At 37.2% G+C, this 22,163-nt stretch overlaps 1 protein-coding gene across 1 annotated transcript in view; it reads right to left on the bottom strand.

Annotated features, from left to right (window-relative positions):
- The window catches only part of EYS (eyes shut homolog), an 836,985-nt gene that overhangs the window by 61,196 nt on the left and 753,626 nt on the right, over positions 1 to 22,163 (bottom strand). The window contains exon 40 of the mRNA XM_032185496.1: positions 4,459 to 4,631. Within this exon, the coding sequence (XP_032041387.1) occupies positions 4,459 to 4,631 (173 nt within the window). The remainder of the gene's footprint in view (positions 1 to 4,458; positions 4,632 to 22,163) is intronic.

Raw genomic sequence — 22,163 nt, 5'->3', positions numbered from 1 at the left:
GACCCCAGAAAGCAGCACAGAGGCACCAGCTGGTGGTGGAACTCAATTAACACTCCACCCCAGATACCCGTGGCCCATCACAAGAGCCATCAGCCCACCACAGGCTCATCTCCACAAGCCCAGAGATGCACAGAGCCCAAAGGCAGGTGGAAAACCATATCAGGCTCCAGAGGAAGGGGCACCCTGTCTGGACTGTCCCAGGAGAGCCTCAGCCCCAGTGTCTAATCATGGCATCAACCATGATGCTGGAGTGGCTTTTGGACTGAGGGGGATTGCTGCCTGGGGGCATGGGATACATTGTGGGATCCAGGTGCATCTCCCCCAAAAGAGAGACCACAGGGAAGTCCCAGCCAGCTCTTGGGGGGGGGGAGGAGGCTTGTATACCCAGATGCCAGCAACTGGGGAGACTGGGATCCATGGGCAGCTACCGAGCAGACTGAGGGTGTGAGCCCAGCTGTTGAGAGGATCCATTTTGTACCATCTCTTTATTTATTCTCACCGATGAGATCCATTTTGTACCATCTCTTTATTTATTCTCACTACCAGACCTCCATTGTGCTTAGCCAGACTGGGGAGCAAGATGGGACCTTTGGTGTTCTCTTTGTGTGAGTGCTCTAAGTGTCCATCTGTGGTTTGTGTGGCTGGACAGGTATATATGTCCATGTGGGGTGTATATGTGTGCTCTTTGTGCGTATGCAGCTGGGAACATGTGCGGTGCGTTGGTACAGGTTGGACCTGGGTCATGGAGCTGCAGCAGCCTCACCTCTACCAGGCTGCTGGATCCAGCCCAGTTCCCCAACAAACAGCAGTGAAGTGCTTCTAAAACTGGTGATAGAGAGTAGAGCTGGGTACCTTTATATTAAGAAGCTTGAAAGGAGCCTAGTGATTTTATGTAATTGCAATTTAGTGTTCATGTCTTCCCATATTATCGTCCTCCCACCCACTGACCCATTACACCTTATCTATGTGGCTTCATGAGAGAGATTTCAATATGTAATGGTCAACGTGCAGTCAGAGTAACGTGGTCATCTAGTGATAAAAGCAAGGAAAGATGTGTAGTGACAGATAATGCATCTTACTATTTTTATATTTGGAAAAATGGACATGCTTTTAGAAAGCTTTTCTTGATTTCTGAACTATTATAATGTAACTAAGATAAACACAGAGCAATTGTTCTCAGCCTGGTTAGATTGCAGTATGCTTCATCTCCTTCAGAGACTGAAAAGTGCTTGTTAGCCCCAGGAGCTTGTCTATCTTCTCCATATTATATAGGTTAGTCTAATAAAAGTTACCCTCCATCTTTAAGTTTTTGCCTTGTTTGTCATTTGTATAATGCCATATAGTTTTCTCACTTTTAGAATGCTGCGCGTTCCACATTAAATGATGTATTTTTAACACATGCCAGTTTTTCTCTCCCCCCCCCCCAATGGTGACAACAGTTTTATTATCATATTCTCTTACATATCTGTAAAGTTTCATGTTGTTCTTAGTGTGACTTAATTTAACTGGTAGCACTTGAAACTCTGACACAGGCAAGACCTGTAGCAGTGGGCTCATTTGTGGCTCTGTCAACATCTTGAGTTCCTTTTACTTTGTCTTTTGTAAATAATATCTAGTGACAAATAAACATACTAGGGTTTAAACATGATAGGTTCATCAACATTGATGAAGACCATCAATTATTTGATAAATAGCTAGGAGAAACAGCTTTTCTTCAGTTTCAGACACAAAGTAGCATGAATTTGGTGACTAATCTCAATAGTAGAGACAATGTTATTTCTGTGTCTTGAACAGGAGAAAAATAAATATGCATGCATCTAGTCTTTAAATTTTATGGACCATTTCTTTCTAATAAATTTATTATCTGGGCCACTCATTTTGTTAGAGTAAACAATTAAAGTTGGCTTCTGTTTCTAATGCAATTTATATTGTTCCACAATTGTAATTAGGCAATCTATCATTATCTTCAAATGCCACACCAAATGTATAGCTTTGGTTTTGCTAGCACTATTCCTAAGGCTGTACCCAGCATTCACTGCATTGTGTTTCTCACCTCTTTGTTCAGTTTTAGTTTATGTGACCAAAAGACCTTTTGCAGCTCATTTTAACTTTCAGAGCAACTTAACAAGATTTGTATCTGTGCTTACTTTATTTCTGTTCCTTCTAAACTCTTAAGACAGAGCTTGGTGGAATAATTTTTCATGTTTCAATAATTTTTTGTTGCAGACTTATTCACCCTAAAAGATTTATACTCTGACCTACTAAGTTATTTTTTTCTCCCCCATTTTTCTTTCTTATAGTGATGCTCCAGAAAAAGTTTTCCCTTTTCACATAATAAAATTTCATCCTTTCTGTGCTTTCATATGCTTTAGGTTTGTAGTCTAACCAAACTCATGAATTTGTGTATTTTCAGTTTACACTAGAGACAGCTGACTACAAAGAGTTGTGGAAGAACCTAGTAAATTGAGGCAGATGACAGAAACAGTCCTAGCCTGACACATAGAATGGTGTGCTCTGAACTTGCTGTCAGCAAAGGAAGAAGAGTTTTAGGAGTTTTAATAGGTGGTTTTGTGAAAACCTCAGCATACTTATAAAAAGAAATAGAGTACAAGAAATGATTAAGAAAAAGACATAGTCCTTTTGACAGAAAAATATCAAACACTGTGGCATTATCACACCTTGAATATTGAGGTCACCTCTGGACCCTCATCTTAAAAAGGATGCAGTAGAACTGAAAAGGAACAGAGTAGGCAGTCTGGATACAGCCTGGCTGGTGTACCAAGACTAAGGAAACAGTCTGGATTCTTTAGAAATCATTTTGTGAGGCTTATAATGAGGATGCCTAAAATCAGGAAAGGCATGCATAAAGTTAACAGGGAACATTCACAAAACAGGGAACAAGTTTAAAAGATCTGTTCTGACACAAATCTTGACACATTAAGGTCATTGGATGCATTGCAATGTGTCATTGCAATTGACACATGCAAGCAAATACATGGCAGTACTTCTGCGCATGCTACACATGTACATCTGGAGTCATTTGTTGCAAGATGTTGTATATCAAATTTATACGGGCTCAAAGACCAATTAGAGAAGTGTGTAGAAGAAAAGAAATCTATCAAGGGCTAAGTGATACCCATACACTAACCCCAGCACATGAAGTCCCAATACTCCAGACAGAAAAATACCAATACATTTTCTACACTTATCTACACACTTACTATTGGCTATCAAGTGTCAGGGTGAAATTAAATGATGGATAAAACCTAAAAGTTCTACTGAAAAGTATGGAAATTTCTTCTAATTGACATTTTAAATAAGAGGTAAACATTTGTGATATGATGAAAAAGACAATGCAATCCTTTGATCTGACCTGAACATTACCTCATATTAATTTTGAAAAGCATTTCAAATGCACTTCTGAATCAGCTCAGAATCAGGAATTATTTTCTATATGCAGATCTGTCAATCATTACTTGTCATTACATTTTTAATTTGTTCTTTCTGACCTGAGAAATTCATCACATTGTAACACCTGGTAGTATCTTTATAACCCAGACAGTACTGTTTATATAATCTTTTTATATACAACATGTACAAAGTCATGCTTCCCTAAGTACAGCAAAATTAAACTACAGGAGAAAATTTTTTGTCCAAAGAAGTTCTCAGTCAAATATTTTTCTCAGGTTTTCCTAAGGCAAATTACTAAAACATCAGCCACTACCCGTATTTCCTGGCTTGTCTACTCAGTTATGGGCCCCTCAGTACCAGAAGGACAATGAGGCCCTGGAGCATGTCCAGAGAAGGGCTTTGAAGCTGGTGAAGGGCCTAGAACACAACTCCAGGCTGAGATACTGAGGGAACTGGGGTTGTTTAGTCTGGGGAAGAGAAGGCTCAGGGGAAACCAATTTGCTCTCTACAGTTACCTGAAAGGAAAGTGTGGGGAGCTGGGGTTTGGCCTCTTTTTGCAGATAACTAGCAACAGGGCTAGATGGAATGGCCTCAAATTGTGCCAGGGGAAATTTAGGTTGGAAATTAGGAGACATTTCTTCTCAGAAAGAGCAGTCAGGCATTGGAATGGTTTGCCCAGGGAAGTGGTGGAGTCGCCATCCCTGGAGGTATTCAAGGAAAGGTTGGACCTGGTGCTTAGGGACATGGTTTAGTGGGTGATATCGGTAGGGGTATAGTTGGGCCAGATGATCTTGGAGGTATTTTCCAACATTTTCTATCATTTTGTGATTTTTCTGTCTCCCTTCCTGTTTTATGAAACAACATGCAGAGCAGGTGCTCAGCTCAGGCATTCTTTGCTTGGGACTGGGCATTGGGTAGGAAACAATGAAAGTGGGGAAGTGGTCACTTACAGTGTTTTGTCTTCAAAGTATTTAACTTGTTTCTTACCACAACTTCTGTGAATGATAAAAACATTGTTGTAAGAAAGATGAAGCATACAGTTCTTACCATCACTGCAGAGGATGCCAGATCTTCCATATGGACAAAGGCAAACAGCATCTCGCCCGGACTTTGGAAAACATGTAGCTCCGTTTCCACATGGATTTTTATCACAAGTCATGAACTGGCAGAGCTTTCCAGAGTAGGGTTTAGGGCATTCACAAAACCAATTTTCTGCATCACTGGAAAATTTAAATTAAAAACAAAACAAAAAATGTAAACATATTTGAGAAAGGATGGGTTTTATTCTCACAGAAAATCAGTGACATTTGACTTATGAGTGTAATATATTTCTTTGTATTTGTCCTCCTGTTTTTTCTTTCTTGTGTACCTGGCATTGGAGATGTCAGAATGTTTTCTGCGTGACTTGAGTTGACAGGTTCTTTTTTGTTTTATATTTTAATTTATTTTTCCTTTCATGGTAAAACACATGACTTTTTCTGATGAGTCTCGTTAGTTATTTGTGCTGCTGCTTTCATAACATGGTCAAAATAACAGCTAAAGAAAAATATCTCTTCTATCATGTCTCAGAAAAAAAGGAAAGAAGGAAAAACAAGATATTCAAAGGTACTAGTTTACTTTGCAAACCATTTGTACATTCAGGTATTACCTACAGGTCTTGATAACACAGTAAAGGAAAACTGAAATATGAATACTTACAGTGGTGATTATATTGAAAGTGAACCAGAATAAACAGGAAATATCTCTGCTTTCATATATCTTATGTTCTCAACTATGAAAAAAATATTATAATAGACAAGGGAAAAAGTAAGTGCCAATAAGTCTCAAGGGGTAAGAATGTGCATATTCTGTTTTTATGAAGTATCTTTTTAGTATGCAAGGACAGCACAGTGGCAGATACAGTCTGGAAATAAAAATCAAATAGGAATACATGGAGTGTAAGGCATTCCTGTCTACCACTTGGTATAAATATCATTTCATTAAAGGCTTTATTTGATTTTCCCCTTGTTTTATGTCTGAAATCAGATGACAGCTAGATAGGTCAGTTTATGTGATTACTACACATCTTCAGTATTGAACAGAAACATGTCTTATACTTGATAAGGTCACATGTGCCCACGGGTATGAATGCAGAAGACATGATGTGAGCTATGTCAAACCACAGCCATTTTATTTTTCCTGATAATAGTATAATCATTAGGAATTTCAATGGTGATATACGAAACAAATGTGATTTTTAAAAATTTGTCCGCTGCTTACAGTATCCATGCAATCAGGTTAGAGAAAATAATCTGGCTCTGAGAGAACTGCTGCATTTTTTTTTTTTTTAAAGGAAATAAGGGAGCCTTGTGACAGCCTGTGCATAGCAGTTGATTAGTATATTTCTAAACTGACCACCCGCAGTTCTGGGGAGCGAGAATCTCAGCTGGAAAGTCTACCAGAATGAATCTCATGAATAATGCCTCCAGACACCTTTGCAAAAGAAAATTGCTATCAGCTGCAATAATAAATTTCTGTGTGTAGCCTATTCTATTTATAGATCTGCTGCAGACACTGGGACAGGAATGTAAATGAGGTACTGGGATGCCTTCACTTGTGCAGCATCAAAAAGCCTGCTTTCAGCTGTTTCAATATCATCATTACATAGTTTAGCTAATTGAAAAAGCAACAATAAACTGAATTATTCCTGGAAATCTACAATTGACACTGATGATCTTCTCTAAAATCAGTTATCAAATGTGTGTGTTTGTTTGTAGAGGAGAAGAAAGATCATCACTGCTGACTGCCAAAATACAGAGACTTTAGTCTTCACCTTTAAAAAAAAAGAAATGTAATATATTGTTTTATTGAACTATGTATATCAATATTTGTCATTTCTTCTGTAGTCTTATTTTTAGTGCTGTACAGATGATTAAAAATAACAAGACTCACCAAAAATGGTGAGGAATGTATTTATTATTATAAAAATGAGAAATGTCCTAACATTTTACTGTTTTTAAAACAATACTGTTTTACCATTTACATCAACAGTAAATATAATAACAAAATATAATAACCCTAATGACAAAGAAGGGTGATTCCCAATGAGGCAAAGAAAACAGTTTTTAAAAAGTTCTCCAAAATAATAGCTTGATATTTTCAAGCTTTGTGTTTATTTTGTTTATTCAGTGTTAATCACACTGAATAAATATTACAACCAATTCACAAGAATTAGTGTACTGAAATACAAAATCCCAAATGACTTATTATTCTCTCTCGAAGCAGTCTGTTTCTGTACTTGGTTTCAAAAAGGACAAGGTCCCTTATATTCTGCTGAATTAATTTCAGCTGGAAAGAGCACAAAAATGCTTCAATGACTAGGGAGTTCGCTTCTCCCAGGTGGTTTTCACAATTTCATGGTATCCTGCCATTCTTTATAAATGCATGAAGAGAATGAAAAGGGGCAGCAAATCTGAATAGTAGTATCTTTTGCTTATACCATACACCTATAATGGCTCCTAGAAAACGTCATTGGATAAATGTGGGCTGAATGTACAAATATTGCCCAATAGAAACACTGTGGAAAATACCAGAATTTTGAGGCTGCAAAATTGGAAAGAAATTTAGAATGTTTTGCAGAAATGTTTCATGTCTACATTTGTGTTTCTGTTTAGATCCAGAAAGTGATTTTGAAGCTAATCTCTTTGTTGTCCCTATTTGAAATGCTTTGGAGTGATCTGAAGAATACATGAACTCCGTTTCAGATGAACCCAACCCATAAGACTGTCTCACACCTCAGGTACTCCAGCTGCTAATGGGCGTCCATAGCATGGGGCCAGACCAGATTGTGTGTGTTAAAGCTCCTTGAAACAAGGTGTAGTAAGGATGTTGTCCTCAGCACTTAGGTGCCCTGTAAAACTACTCCTATTGAACTGCATTATCTGCTAATATAGACACAGATTTACAGATGCAGTCCTCAAAAGAAAATCAGACAGAGATGGTATATATTATATACATAAAAAAAAGCCCCAGATTTTAAACTCGGGCTACTCCTGAAGTAGATAAAGAACAAAACAAGCATCCAGAATTGTATGAAGGAGGAATGTCACAATGAATGAGAGAAAATGGGAGAAGAGAGAAATACCATGGAAATGGAGTGGAAGAGACAAGAGCAACACTTCTAGGGCACTGTCACCTCATGTCACCAGCCTTACGGTATATGAAGTAGCATGCGTAGGGAAGATGAACTGTTCTCCCACCTTCTTACAGTCCTCTTCTGAAATGGTAAGGGGTATACTTTTCATTACCATTTCCCATGTTAAAATATTTCTTTGATCTTTGAGGTAGACCTTGGCTTGGAAAGAAAATCATCAAGAAGCATGTGCAAGATCTGACACGACATTGGTAATTCAGTAATAAAAATTCTTCCCCTTGAATCTTTACTGGAATCATCAGTGCTCTGAGCTAATGAATTAACTCAGTGCTCTGAGTTAATGAAATCAAAGTTTTGCATAAAAGTGCCACCTTTGGGATGACAACACAGTTTTTGATAGCTTAGTGTTTTTAAATTTTGCACAATGCAGAGGAAATTATTATAACGTGATAATACTGTGTCACAGCGGTATCTAATTACAGTTTTTGACTTTTAAACTAATTCCCTTTTTGAAAACAATATTACAATTCCTCTGTATAACGTATCACAGACATCATTTATACTACGGTGATGCAGTGGTGTGGTTCTCCAAAGCACACTACAGTCTCCTATAGGCCTGTGTTTCTTCCATCTATAAAGGTGGAATACCACTACTTACAGAGCCCACAAGTGTTCTGTGATCCCCACTGAAAGCACTGCATGTGCCATTTGCCTACCTGTATGTGAGAGGGCTTCCCTGAAAGTGAATGTACGCAACACCCTTTAATCATGACAGTGCTAAAGTAAGAATTTTAAAAAATGCTTGTTGTAGTGGGTTCAATATTCAATGATGCAAGTTCTTTTACTGCTATCACTATATTATCTGAGATAAAGATATAAAAATTGAAGGAAACAGCTTCCCAAGCTACTTCAGTTAATAAATAATAGATATAATTCCATTTATTTTAAAGTTATTACCATTATTTATTACCACTGCCATTAAAAAAAAAAAAAAAAAGGAAACTTAAAGGACCATCGTACTTTGCCAGTTTAATTTGAATTACACTTCATGCAAAGACTTGTTAAATCTTCTTTTAGAAAATACTTGGATAATGTAAAAGTGATTAGGTTCTTCTTCTGAAAGCTTTGTGTAATAGACAAATCCACAGAAACTCATTGCAACCAGAAGGATAACCGTATCCCATCAATAATCTTAAAAATATCAAAGGACAATACATAAAAGAGGCATTTCTTCCTTGTGCACAGCAGGTGATTTTCTAGTATATAATATATCTGCCAATCTTTCCTTGTATTATACAGCTCCAAAAATCAATTCAGCTTTCCTGCTGCTTTGGTACTTTCAGCCAGGTTTCCTCAATTATGGTATCTTCTCTAGATCTGAGTGCTTTTGTTAGCTTTACTGTTTTGAATCCTTTTTCCCCTATCAGGAATTATTATTCTGCAAGCTCTGGTGATTCACTTTAAATTTCCTTTCCTTTCACTGAAAGTACTTTCTAAACTGTTTCTCTTTGTATAAACAACTACTGACAAGCCCTCTTTAAACCAAGTCTAAATCACTTGTGAACAAAATTGCTTTTGAAAACTCCTAGGAAAAATACTTCCAGATTGGTTGGGTGCACTCATGAAAAAAAGGTTTTGCTCTAAATTTTGTTTGAGGCAGGTTTACTCTCACTGTTATGCTGGTTCTAGCATGGACTAAATGGCCCCTGATTCTACTGCAGATCTCACACTTAAGCTATATCTCCAAATTCTTTGATCCATGTTAAAAGTATTAGAGTGGGAAGGATCCATTTTCACTTCAAAATGGAGAAAAGGAGTGACAAAAAGGTTTCAGCGCTTTCTTTGCCTGCTGCCAATACACAAGAGACTCTTGCATATAAAATTGTTCAGCTCAAATGAAAAAAAAAAAAAAATTATAAAATCAAATTAAGAAATTTAATTAAACAGATGCTTAATCCATCTCAGGCAAATAACAACAAACATCTGCTCAATCTTATCATTTTTAAGCATATATGACCTTCCTCAAACAAGAATACACTCCTGAAATGATACCTAAGCTTCAGAAAGTTCACTGAATTCATGTTGGTGTTACTTACATCATGTTGGTGAAATACTGAAATCATGTTGGTGAGACTTACATGTATTAGCCCTTCCCCAGTCTCCTCAGACTTTTCAATTCTTTCGTGTCCTTGGGTTGTATGGGACAAATGTTAAATAGATTTTATCATCTGCTAAAATGTATTTATGAAAATTCAAATGAAAAAAAATGCTGAAAGGCAATGATTTTGATAATTAAAAACTAGCACTTTATGGAACACAGACAGGGCAAAGTAGACAAAGTAGTAGACAGATCTCCAACACATGAAAGCAAAAAGCTGCATAACTCCTATTTGTCCTTTGAAAATCTCTCATAATTCTTCTATGACAGCAAGTTTGCAATCACTCCCAGCAGTGCCCTAATCAACCTTTGCTTCAATATATTTACAACTTGCAAGCAGACTCACCAGCACTGTATCCAAAACAGTAACGCTGAACATTAGCATGTATCATATTGCTTCTTGCCCTGTTTTCATTAAAGTAGCATTGTATACTATTAATCATTTCTGTTAGAATTTTGAAGAAATCTTTTAGCACAAAACCATTAATCACTGCAACATTAGATGAATTTATAGCTTGGAGAACTATGTAATTTAGTAATTTCAAAGGTTTCAATGTTTCTTCACAGAGCAACTATAGTTTGTTACACTGATTGTGAGATGGATAATAACAAAATTGACGAACAAAACTGTGAATAATTTGTAAAATAACAGCATTTATTTTAAATTCACAGCATAATACTTTTGAACTATAAAGGGTTTAATCTAAATCCAGAAACAGCAGACTGTAGAAAGAGGTATAATTTGTGTAAATCCAGTGTTCATTATGCTTTCTTTCTCAGTTTCTTCCTAACAATTTTTTCTGATTCTAAACCGGATTTTTTTTATTTATGCAAACTCTATCCAGCCCACTGTGAATTCAATTTATGGAAAGAAGTTTTCATAACCACCTCTTCAGTGCTGTGTCTCTAGTTCTTCTACCAATTTGTAACTCCAATAATCAGTGGCTCAGCATTTTCTTATCCATTTAGCACCCATTACCTTTTGTGTTTGAAAAACGTTTCTAACCATAAGCAGTTCATCATCAGTACTTTCTTAGAGGTTTGGTCTATGTACAAGGCTTGGAGCCAGGAATTGGTAGGAATTCACACAAAAGTGTAAGTTAGGCTTCGAATTTTCACTGTTCTCACAGCAAATGGTGCTGTTCACACAATTACTTCCCAATACCTCATGTATATTCAATTGGACAACCTTCTTTTTAATCCTAGGTACAATCTCAAGTTATTCTAGTTTCACCTCAGCCTCTGAACTTCCTGTTTCTATCTTAAAAATAAAAATAATAATAATTAAAAAAGAGATAATTTCAAAATATGCATGCAACAGTGTAACACAATAATACTTTTCCAATAATATTTTAACATTAATGAGGTCACCATATCTCTCCTGTTTGATTATTCAAAGCTTGTGTGTGATTTCTCATTTTTAACTGTATTTATTTATGTTGGCTATCTATCTATCTGGGAGCTTGCTGTTTTCTTCTGATTCTTTCATGTGACATAAGAGAAGGTTTCCTCCCTACAAACCATGCCTCAAAGCAGTAAGCATTTGTGGCCAAATATTCTCTGTGTTTGCACAGTGGCTAGTGAAAAGTAGTCCCTTGTTCCTTCTGCCTACACATCACAGCAAATATGATTTAAAACATAACATATTAAACAAAGTATTTTATATACATTACATACATTTTGGATGTCTAGACTCTGTTTCTTTCTTCCTCCCTTTTTGAGATTCACTTGCTTCCCCACTGTACTCCAGATGTCTTCCTGTACTATCAAGAATAAGAGAGGGGAAGAAAGCCACAGACACGTCTCCTTGTGCATCCTTTCTTTGGGGTGCCCCAGCTCTCAGAAGCTGGAAGAAATCCCCGCAGCACAGGATTTCTTTTTATACAATAATTGAGCTGTGCAGGGTTAAAGAAAACTTCGTAGCTTCCCTCTGCCCACGGTTCTATCTAAATATCTACTATTAATTCAGATTATGCTCATTCTTTAAGTGACATCAAAAGTAGGTCACAAAAATGGAAAACAAAAAGAATTAGGAGCAAGCACATTTGAAGGGCCAAATCTTCACCTGTCTACCAATTATTATCCTACTGCAAATTAAAGGTAACATATAGCAGACTGCACAAGCCTTTTACAAAGACTAATTACCTAAGCTTGTACAACTTTTTGAATGTAAGAAGTGTAAGAGAAGTGCTGAGTACCAGAACTACTGACAACACTGATTGAAGTCAAAAGTCAGCAATCACTGTGTGCTTTCATTTACTTTTACAATATAGTTTTTATCAATAGCTTCAGTTCTGTCTTGTAGGTTGACCTTTTACTTTGCCTGCTGCCTCAGCTTTGAATTTCACACATTTCTGGATGATGGCTATGAATTATGAAGGGTATAAGGTGCCCTAAAAGCTGTGAAATCAAATGCTTTAAAACTGAGAGTTGGCATTTTTCAAACGTGCAAGAACTACCACAGTTAGAAATGTTCTATTCTTGAAAATTGGCATAGCTGGATGACATACCAGGCTAAACTAATGCAGACAAACTTTAATCTAATTAGCACAGTTACCAGCTGTAGTAAAAACATAGCAGGATGTTTCATCCTGACTGCTAATCCGTCAGGGAAAGCAGGGTATGTTCTCAGTTTACTAGCACGTATTGACATTACTATGCATTCTCTCTTCATGTAAATTATCTTGGTTGTTCCTTTTCTACAGCCATTATCTCTTTATTTTGTTTTATAGGCATGCCCTTTGTGTATCTGTAGAAATGAGCACAGAGGGAGCTGTGATGCTTGTGGTCGCACTTTTGTTTTGAAGTTAGCACATAAAGGCAGTGAGAGTGCCTAAGGAAAATGGAAGAAAAATGCACAGAAAAAATAAGACAGAGGCATACTGCAGAAGATAGAGTACCTTTTAACCCTTTCTATTTACTTTCTTCTGTCAACTTATAATAAGCATAGTTGCCAAATCCATATCAGCTGCAAAATTGATATAAAAATGTCTTCCTTTGATATCAATACTCCTACCAGTAAAACACACATTAGAGCTAGTTAGCATGATTTGCTGTTCAAACAGTTTGGCTAACAGGTTGGAGAAGACATTTAAACATCCTGTTTCTGGACACGAAAGGACTTACTAATAATGCCAGTAGTGCTTGGAGTTTTCCTAAACTTCTTGGCTCAGTTGGTTAAATAAGGACGGCTCTACTGAAATCTGTGGTGCTCCTGAAAAGTCACAGCTTTGGATGTAGACTGTAACATATAGCAGGAAAAATTACAATTGGAAATATAATTTGGGGGTACTCATTTTCTACTTCTAGACTGCTAATGCTTTAATATTAAAATTATATTGACAAAGAGCAAAAGTGACTCAGGAGTACCAACTAGAAGCTGAGTTCTCACTGTTTCTGTTATGTCCCTGATCAAAGGCATGGGTGGGTACCTACTGATTGCTCTTAGTCCAGACCAAAAGATTTACTCTTGCATTGCTAGCTGCAAAGAGGAAGTGAAAAATGCTCCCAAAAGTATTCTGAAAGACTCTTGTGCTTAAAGACTAACTTAGAGCATGGCCTGGAATCTAAAGTTTATTTGAGACCTATACCAAAAATTGCACTAGAATTATGAGACAGATATGTAGAAATTAAAAATACAAACGGCACTCTGCTAACCAAATGAATTATACAATTATTAATCAAACAAAAACAACTTCTCTGTTAACTGATTCCATCTTCTGACATGCTTTGTAAAGGCTTTTTAAGAGGTTCAGGACTGGAAGCAGTTCCCTGGAGTTGAGGTCCCCAAACAACTAAACAGCTTTCACATCAAAGAGCATGTTTCTCTCGAATTCTACCCGTGACTGAATCTCCAACACAATAGCTTTTAACTTGTTGAAGCATCGGACCACTGTGTGAATGTTCAGTTTGTGTCTGAACCAGCTGACTGGTTTCATGAGGATCATAATCTTCAGCACAGTAGCAGATGCTTTAATGCAGACAAAAATCTCCATGAAACCACTTAGCAACTACAGAAACTGGTAAAACACCTGAATTCTTTGATGTTAAGTCCTGTTCCTTGTTTGAAAAGAAAAAAAAATAAATAAATAAATGTTGCTTTCTTTACTCAAGGGCTTGAAAAGCTAATACACAAAAATATATTGTGTGACAGCAGGATGTACTATAAATCAAATGTCTCCAACATCAAAATACAAATCTTGTATTTGTGTGCACAGTCAGAAATCAATTTGTATGTGTGTGGTATATCGAAGAAAAAGGTGAAAGACTGGAATTTCTTCTTGTTTTCACTTTAATTTTTGGATGTAATTTGTGAAATTATGACTGTTGATATTCACTTAGAACATTTTATATATGATCTATATAAATGTGGTATGCCATACTCGTAACACCATAATTTGTTAGGACAATTTGGTATTGATTCACCTATGAAATAACAACTTATCAGATCTTCACCTGCAACTGATACAAAGCATGGCTGGTTATAAGCATTTATTAATCATTTTTTTTTTCTACTGGATTACTTTAAAATATAAAATCAGCAATCATAATTATTTCATTAGCAAATTCCTTTTACATCCCCCCTTCCTTCTGTATTTGCACTACCATTTCTTTTTTAAGGTGTCAGAGATGAGTGACAAAGCTGTTTTTAAATATGTTAGTACTCTTAATATTTTAATTTGTCACACAGCAATAATATTCAGGTCACAATGGTATTTATGGGAAGGGGATCACTGGCAGTGGTTTCTGCTAATGCAATTGAACACAAAATATCTTAGTTGGGATTGAATTTGTATTGTGATTATAAAGAAAGCAGGAACAGTCTGTGTTGCAGCTGTAAGAAACTGGCTTGAGTCCTCTAAGACTGTGCACTGCATAAAATCTTTTCCTATAGAAAATTCTGTAGCTTGGATGGCTGCCTTTAAATGTATTTTCTGTGTGTAATATAATTCTGTGTCTGCTAGTATAATCTAAAACACTGTTTATGCCAAGGTATCATTTATGTGTTTCCTATGTTCCAGCAATTGGATTTATGCTAGACTAAAAATTGCAGCACTGGAAGAATGGAGTGATTCATTGCTGGAGTGTTTCTATGGCAAGCCTTTCTCTGCTATAATTGTTCAACTCCACAGGTGGTAGCTATGGCAGCATCACTTGTGCAGAGAGAATATCACACAGTATCTGTTTTAAGGAAGGTAAAATTTGTCATTGCTAAAAACAATCTTACACAGAACAATGCTTATTTATATTATTAATATATGGCATTAATTACACTGTTGCTATTAAAGACTAACCCGTGTACAGTGAGAGTATCTGTAATAAAACCTGTAAGCAGAAAAAAGAACTAATAGACAGACTTTGTAAACAAACATAATTTGAAGCTGTCCAAGTAAAAGTTATAAGTAACATACATTATAGAAGTGGTTAACAAGGCTTAAAAAAAGTCTGTAATATATACAATTATAACTCATTTTTTGGAATATTTGTCTGTTTTGTCTAAGGGCAACATTGCTCTTCTGATTGGTGTAATTATGTCCCAAACATGCAAGCTAATATATTTTACATAGGACTCCATAAATCTAAAATTTTAGGGAAGACAAAGAAAACATAGCTTTTGTGGAGCTTCTTTTACACTCATTTATCAAATATCTTTTTGTATACCTAGCTAAGATCTGCTGCTTATGCAACACAACAAGATGCAAGGAGCCCTAGCACAAGGAATTCATCTAAAAATCCCCTAGCATAAATCATACAGGATCACAAATCATTCATCAATCACCCCTTCATACATCACCGCCTGCCAGAGGATGGCCAACAGTGTGCCCTCACTCCTTAAACAGTTGCAGCCAGTGCCTGAAATAGCATTATGTGCTGCTTTATGAAGGTTAAGTATCCTGGAGAAAAGGCATTGTCCTCTTACTACCCAAGCTATTAAAAAGCCACATCCTCCATTGATCATCATTTCAATGAGTACCTTGCTCTGCAGTCCGTGTGTTCCTGCCTGTCAGGCAGTGCAGCTCTCTGAAGAACACAACCTGCAGCACATTGCTACCACCTGTCATATGGCAACAGCAGGGTTTTTCCAAATGCACTCCAGAGGCACTGTGAGAAAGCCCTAAATCACACTTTATTGAACCCAACCTGATGAAAAGCAAAACAAAACAAAACAAAACAGCAAAAAATCCATCTCACTGTCCTAGAAGAAATAAGCACAATGTTCACAGAGGCTCAGAGGATTCGCAGCTGTGCTCTGACTTATGAATGAAAGCTGGTGATCTCACAGCAAAAGAGTTGTGGTTGATGAGACAATATTGTGCAACCTTTCTTTTTGGAGATACAAAAAAGAACTGGTGATCTATCTGACCTACACTTGGTGATGTTCCTTCCCAACTCTCCAAAGAACCTCAAAACCCTTTCTTCCTACAGGCAGACAAAGCCGTGCTCCCTTTTAGCTTACCTGACATGTACTCTTGAAAATCAAACTTTTTGCTTCTAAGACCTTACTTGTGGCCAGGATACACTGACACTGGGCTATGTCTCCTCATCTGAAGCAGTGAGGAGTACTAGAGACTCCTGTCATTTCTACTTTTGCTATTCTAGCAGTGTTTCCAAAATTAAGAATTTTAAAATGTTGTAAGAGGCAAAGAGAAACGAGGTGAAAAGTGAAAAGTCCAGATATTACACTCCATCACATTTGGCAGCAAAATAGAAGAGTGAAAAGACTTTTTCCCCCTAGAGAATGTTTTGTATTAGACATACCGATATTTTTTAAGCTAACCTTTACAATTATTTTCCTGTAGTTATCACCACAAAACTTCTGTTGCTGCAAATATTTCACACTGATGAGATGTCTGCTTTGTGACAGATATTAGAAAAAACACTGATTTAATTTTCCTCTGAATTTTATGCAAGATTTGAAAAGCATGAGATTTTTTTTTTTTTTTTCCTGGGAGCTGGCACTTGCTAGAGACTAGCCAGATCACTCATGCCTTAAATTTAAGTCAAAGTTTGTACTTCATTTGTTCATAGTCTCTCCTTCCCACAACAGAAAGAAGCAAATTGCTGCTGAAGGGACAAACAGTAAGGACACTCTCTAAATCCTAAACTAGCCACAAGGCATCATACGTAACATTGTCTGATTTTATACATTGCTCCATTACCAAGGTAAAATCTACTGGCTTATATTTCACTGTTCACAACTATTGCAACAGACCAGAGAACAAGGCCCTCTACATTTTTTCCATCTGGCTGTGCTGGTGTTGGTTAGGATGGAGTTCGTATTATTCAGAGCAGCCCGTATGGTGCTGGCTTTTAGACTGATGACCAAAACAGTCCAAACCAGCTACGTCCCTGCGCTGTAGCTATGGCTAAGCAGTGTTTGCACACCTCCAGGGTTTCCTCTGCCTCTCTCTCTGCCCCCCAGCACATAGGTTGCAGGTGGGCAAGAGACTGGGAGGGGACACAGCCAGGACAGCTGACCCAGGCTGACCAAAGGGATGTCCCACACCACACAACACCATGCCCAGCTGCAAAACTGGGCACAGGGGAGTTTTCCCAAAGGTGCCATTGCTCAGGGGTGGCCTGGGCATTGGTCTGCTGGTGGTGAGTGCTTACTTTTGCATCACAGTTTTTCTCTTCCTTTTTTCCCCTCCACTTACTAAACTGCCTCTATCTCAACCCATGAGTTTTCTTGCTTTTGCCCTTCCAGTTCTCTCTTACCCTGCTGGAGGCAAGTAACCCAGGAATGGGGTGGGGGCTCACCTGCTGGCCAGGATCAACCCTCTGCGGCGAATTAACTAACAAATCCCAAATGGGCCCACAAGTTATTGTAGCAGGAATGGCAATACAGTCACTCTGGAGGAGTTTTTATTTAGCAGGCTATTCAAGGAGAAATAATGTGGCCCAAAGACTGGAAAATCTGGACATTGCAAGGGACATTAACTTCCTGCAGTTCTTCCCTATTTTGATAACAACACACATTTGTCAGCGTGAGTTCACCAGCAGGTCAGGGTTTGTGTGACAACCAGGCTGCAATGCATTTAATCAAGGAATAGATAGTAGAAATCCTGTATATCCTTAAAGGCTTTCATACTTTATTTTGATCCTGTCTCTGCTGGCTCACAGAGCACAGCAGCTCCTTGCCTGGGCTCTGTGATGACAAACACAGAAAACCCAGCCCCTGGAGTCAGTACAAATCCCAGTGTCATGCCCACAGAGCTGTGAATATGTCCTTGATGTTGACATGAAGCAGGGGCGAGCAGCACACCTAAACACACAGTTCATTCTGGCTTAGGGGAGTCCTTGAAAGCCAGGAACAAGAAGGATTGCAGGGCAGGAAGGCTGCACACTACCAGGGGAGTCATAGGAGATGGGGAACAAATGTCATTATCGAGCCATTTAGTAACTCCTATATTTGCTTAACATTGGTGAGCTTCTCAGAATAAGTGTTCTCAAAAAAATTTTTAAGCGTGAGACCCATGAGGAAGGTCCAAAGCACATTAGGGATGTGATTCTGCTTGGGCATCTTATGATACTTACAAATATTAGCTTTGAGGAGGAGGCAGTATTTGTTAGAGTATTTCAGAGTGTTCTGAATTAGAAAATCCATTCCTCTAATGGCAAAGGATAGGCAGAGTTCCAGACATGTTAATCTACACTGGTTGCTGGGTGTGCCTACTGTCCACGACCAACAGCATCTAACAGTAACCCAGGATCGTTTCGGGAGTTTTAAGCAGGTGAACCAGCAAATTGCAATGAGTTGCAAGCAATAATACTCAGCAATGTTATACCTGGTACAATTACATACACCAGGTCAGACCAATGCATGTGTGCCAGTGTCCTGTCTCAGACAATGGACAAAACTGGCATCTCAGAAAAGAGGATGGTTATAAGGTAAGCAAAGCATTCAGTGACATTCATCTTCTAGTGACCTGAACCAAAGCATATCTTGAATCAGAGCTGATGTCCTTGTGTTTCACAGTCCTTAATAGATTTTTTTTTTTCACCATGAACGTATCCAACCACTTTATGAATCCATGTAACCTTTGAATATCTCCACTGTGTGGCACAGTTTCGCAGCTTATGCATGAATTATTATCTAAGTATCTACTGCTCAGTTTGAATTTGTCTCTTTGCTTCATGAGATGCACACAAGTTCTTCTATTAGAAGATGAATAGTTATTGTCTATTTGCTTTCCTCACATCTCTCTTGATGTTGTAGACCTCTTTCATAATGCTCTTTGAACACCTCTTCCACACTGGAGAAGCTGAGGCTGAACATCTGTTGAATGAAACACTCCAGTCTTTCAATCATCCTTGTTGCCTTTTTTCCTCTAACCTCATTCATCACTCTGCTTTTTGAGATGAGAGACTAAAATGAGAAAAACAATGTGGGGTAATGGTGCCCTGCCAATTAATATTTGTGCACCAAGATTTTTATTTATTTATTTCTCCTAAGGCCTACTCTTTGCTTTCTTAATTGCTACTGAGCACAGAGCTGGTGTATCTCATAGAATATTTAAAAACTGTTTCACGGGATATTAGAATCTTGGATGTTCCCAAACTTCTTCTGAGTGGCAGCAGCTCATTCAGAGCGAACACTTCAATTGGTAAAGTTAAGGTGTTTCCCTCTTTTAAAATGTGTTTTCCTTCTCAGTATGCATGAACTTAATTTATATTGGATTTCCAACCACTTGTATTACTCAATCACTTCATATTATGAGAGCTCTTATATAGTTCTTCTCAGTTGTCTTGAATAGCTAAGGATCAGCCTTAAGAATTAAAGGATAAGGCAATATGAGCAAAAGACTATAGTGGACCTTGTGCAGGGTCAAAAACCAACTTGCAATACAATAGGGAATATTGTATGTAAGGCTTACCTACCATAAATTTTGGGAAGAACAGCAAAACCTTTGTATCTAGTGAACCACATGCTCTATTTTTTCCTGGAAAAACGCCTTTTTTTTTTTTTTTTTTTTTTTTTGAATTCTAGAATATGGAGAAAGGTAAATAACATCAATACACCAGTCATGCATTTATGCCTAGGAAGACATGTGTACGTTATAATGCAGTTGCAACTTTTAATTTCAGGCTACCTTTTGTGTCTGTATTTGTGTTAATGTTTAAAAGTGAATCCACAATCATTAAAATGTGTATTCAGTTAAAAGTAATGAATTCAAGAAAGTTAAGAAAAGACCATGTTCTGTACAGAAAAAGAAGTGAAAATGATGTTCTGCTTATTATTTCGCATCCTGATTTAAACCATTAAAAAAGCCTGGTTCAGAAAGTTGTTGATTATATTCTAAGATGCTCTGAACTAAAATGATATTAAGCCTATTTCTAAACATGTTTCCATTCAAGGCAGCTGTCACAGAGATGTTGTCCAGAGATGATAAGGATACAAACATATTCTAGTTATACAGGGCCACTGGCCATTTCTGGAGCATAAAGGAAAATACCATTACGAGCAAAAAAAGTTAAGGTTGAAAATGGTGATAAGAAAACATGACATTCACCTAGATTTTTTAAAATTTACACTCTCATCTATCATGTCATTTTTTTTTTTTCTAGAAATCAGCCAACAGAACTGCTAAGGCAGACTGGGTTGATAAAATCTAAAGTAGACTTTCTGCTGCCTAGTCTCTAAGTGTCAGTAGCAATACATTCAGTGTTATGAATGTCCTCAAGGTATGTCTCCTGCTCTGACGACTGTGATATCACTCATTTCTCAGGAATAGCAGTTGCCATTGAAAATTATGTTTTGAAACTGGTAAATCTCTGGAAAGCAAAGAAACAAAACATCAAATATGGGATGACTGCCAAACAGAGAGCAAAATTTAATCCTTATTTTCACTAACTGCTTCTGATGGTACCAGGCTCATTATCACTAAATGCTTCTGATGGTACAAGGCTCATTACTGTTCAGTTTGTGAAGAATCCTGCTGTATTTATGCAGAAAATTAGAATGTGGTGAGAACTGTGGTATAGGAAACTCCCCTGCTCTTCCAGTTCAAGAAGTTCAACTTTGAATCTGAGTAATTGTTCACTTACGGAAAGCCAAAGTTTCCACATTTTAAGGTTCTTTGTCTGTAAAATGGGTATAATCTTGTCTTTCTGGGTGGGTTAAAAATCATGAAGCAAAGCACTGTGGAAAAATGTTCCACATAGGTCCTTAATACACATTTAAAACAAATTCTGTGAATACTTAGGTTAAGTCTGCTCATAGATTCATCCTACGCCTGCAGTTCAATGAGATGAACTACCATTTCTATTTCCATTTAGCAGTATTTACCCCTTGTTTTTAATTTCAGGGTATTAGTGTATTATTGGAGAGAAACACTGCTTTCCAGACTTTCAACACTGAAAGATTTGCAACATTTGGAAAGGAAAGCTGAAAACTGCTGAATGTATAAGTGCCCATTTTACTCTAAATTAAGTAAATTGCTGTGATTATTTTTTAATTTGTATTTGAAATCAAGCTCATAAATGCAAGGTTTCAGAAGCAAAACCAACACTATCTATATATATAGTTCTTCTAAAGTTTCTAAAGGTAAACTTACTAACAACGCTTATATGAAAAGAGGTGTGTGACTTCCATTGCATTAGTATGCTGAAAATGACTTTAGTGCTAATCAAACATCACTGGTGCAATAAGGGCTTCAGGATATTCTCTACAAGCCTGCCTGAGCACTTAATACGTTCCCAAAAAACTTTTCTGTAAAAGTGTACTGCTTTCATTAAAGTTCATATACCAGCTGTCTGGCTTTCTTGTGTGTACTTATGTTCCATCTTCAACCGTCATTTTAGAATAAACATATATTTCCTAAAGGAACAGGAACAAGGGCTATTTAGAGCATACTAAAACAAACAAGCAAAAAATTTTTACACTGAGTAATTAATAGAAGCCCTCAACAGTCAGAGGCTTTTAACTCCAAGCCAATGCTGATATCTAATATTTTTGCTCAGGGAGGTGGTGGAGTCGCCATCCCTGGGGGTGTTCAAAGAAAGGTTGGACATGGTGCTTAGGGACATGATTTAGTGGGTGATACTGGTCCATCTGTTGGACCAGATGATCTTGGAGGTCTTTTCCAACTTTAATGATTCTGTGATTCTGTGAATATAGATCAGAAGGGACAAATGTGAACATAACTTGTAGGCAAGTATCACTAATAGACATGAAAACTTATCAAAAACCCAAGTGGATAAACCTAAGACTAAACAAGAAGATATATGATATTCTGGATGAAATACCGTAGGAAAAAAATCCCTTTGAGTATTTGTTTGAATACTTGTCAGTCATTTACGAAAAAAAAAAAAAAAAAAAAAAAAAAGACTAGCTGTTTCAAAACACCATAAATGCTGAATGCAGAGGATAGTGAAAGCTCTATAAAAATAAGTGCAAATAAAGATTGACACTCAGTAAGTGGAAGAAAAGAGCTCACCCCCTGAAAAAAATATTGGAAT

Source organism: Aythya fuligula, chromosome 3, assembly GCF_009819795.1.
Source record: "Aythya fuligula isolate bAytFul2 chromosome 3, bAytFul2.pri, whole genome shotgun sequence".
In the NCBI taxonomy this organism is placed as follows: Eukaryota; Metazoa; Chordata; class Aves; order Anseriformes; family Anatidae; genus Aythya; species Aythya fuligula.
The sequence above is the reverse complement of the archived record's forward strand: the minus strand, read 5'-3'. Positions and strand labels throughout refer to the sequence as shown.